The sequence below is a fragment of the Plasmodium cynomolgi genome (assembly GCF_000321355.1).
Source record: "Plasmodium cynomolgi strain B DNA, scaffold: 0800, whole genome shotgun sequence".
Lineage (NCBI taxonomy): Eukaryota > Apicomplexa > Aconoidasida > Haemosporida > Plasmodiidae > Plasmodium > Plasmodium cynomolgi.
This window is the reverse complement of record NW_004193058.1, coordinates 1-1,622: the sequence shown is the minus strand read 5'-3', so window position 1 is coordinate 1,622 and position 1,622 is coordinate 1. Positions and strand designations below refer to the sequence as shown.

The window sequence follows — 1,622 nt, the reverse complement described above, 5'->3', positions numbered from 1 at the left end:
TAATATTGTATTAACGATATTATTAATAACGAATCATAAGATGAATGAATATATAAAAATATTTGCTCTTCTTAAAGTTGCAGCTTCTATAATTTTTTTATGGGTACATAGCCCTTATAAAATTTCGGTACAATAATAATATTTAATATATATTTTGCATTTCTTTTGTTTATGATTATTTGATTTATTATATTTTTGTTAATATTATTTACTCATTTATGGCTAATTCTGTAAAATAATATTTATATTATATTCTTTAGTATGATTTGGGTAATAACAAAGAAAATCTATATAATGTTGAAAGAACATCAGGCATAAGATTTCAGAGATCACTGGCAAAACACGCACTTAAGAAGGAATTGAATAGCTCAAAAATACGAGATGTAATATCAGAAAATAGTTCAAATAACAGTGTAAAATATACTTCAGATGATTTATCAGAGTATGCGCAGTTAAAGAAAAAGGGATTAAATGATTTAGAAATTTATAAAGAACAATTTAAGCGTAAATATGCTAAAAGGAAAGGTTTAAAACTAGATTGTTATTGTGAAAAAATAATTTGATATTATTGATATAATAAGTGAACAGAAAGTGGGGACAAATAGTAATGACATAAAATTAAAAAAGTAATAGTTAGAAAATGGGTTATACCAACTATTGTAATGTCTTTAATTCCATTGATTGGAATAATAATACCAATTTTAAAAGTAAAGTATCACCTTTTTGAAATACCTAATCCGGTGTATGACACATATTGTATTTTTTTTTTAATATTAACATGGATAATTTTATTTTTGTTAATTTACATCATGAAAAAAGTTGTAAAATATCACATATTAGAAGCTGGAAATGGTAAAATGAATAGAAAATTAGTTTCCAGTGTTGAATTAAAAAATTTACCAGACATAAAAAATGAGGCACAAGTTGAAAGAATGGGAAACAAACCCAGAGAATTTTCTAATAAATTGGAAGATTCTAGGAGTAAAAATAAAGCATCGACATTCCTCATATTGGCCTTTTCAGTTCCTTATCCATTAGCTTTGTATTGTATATACCTGATTGTCGCTAATTCTACTCGTGCACCATATTCTTGGATCACATGTGGCATCGCAATTCCAGCATTCATGGGATTTGTCCTTTTGAGCGTGTTCTTGGGAACCTACTACCCAAAGAAAAGGATTAAAAATATCAAATAAAATCTTGAAATAAAAAACTTTCTCAAAAAAACACAAATACAGAATAACTAAGAAATCAAGAAGTATATAATTATTCCATTTTAGTAGGCAATTTTGATGCTATATTATGATTTTATATATTTATTAGATCGATTTCATGATGTTGTACTATATTTTTGATAGGGATTGTTTATATTATTACATATTATCTTAGAGTTCTATTTTAAAGTATAATATTATTTATTTTTTCCTAATACACACGTTTGACTCATATATTAGCTGTTTATTTAAATTATCAATTGTTCATTGACATTATAGTGGAAATTCATTTTTAAAAAAAGACGCGTCCTCCTGTATTATATATATATATGTATATGTATAACTCATAATTATTTTACATTCTATATGTAATATATTATATAATGATTACTATAGTTACATCATGCA

At 24.7% G+C, this 1,622-nt stretch overlaps 1 protein-coding gene across 1 annotated transcript; it reads left to right on the top strand.

The window, feature by feature from the left end:
• Positions 1 to 857: 857 nt before the first annotated feature.
• Positions 858 to 1,196, top strand: PCYB_005730 (hypothetical protein; the record flags this gene model as incomplete). Its single annotated transcript, XM_004227994.1, has 2 exons — positions 858 to 981; positions 1,039 to 1,196. The coding sequence occupies 2 exons, from the start codon at positions 858 to 860 to the stop codon at positions 1,194 to 1,196; spliced, it is 282 nt and encodes a 93-aa protein (XP_004228042.1).
• Positions 1,197 to 1,622: the final 426 nt, after the last annotated feature.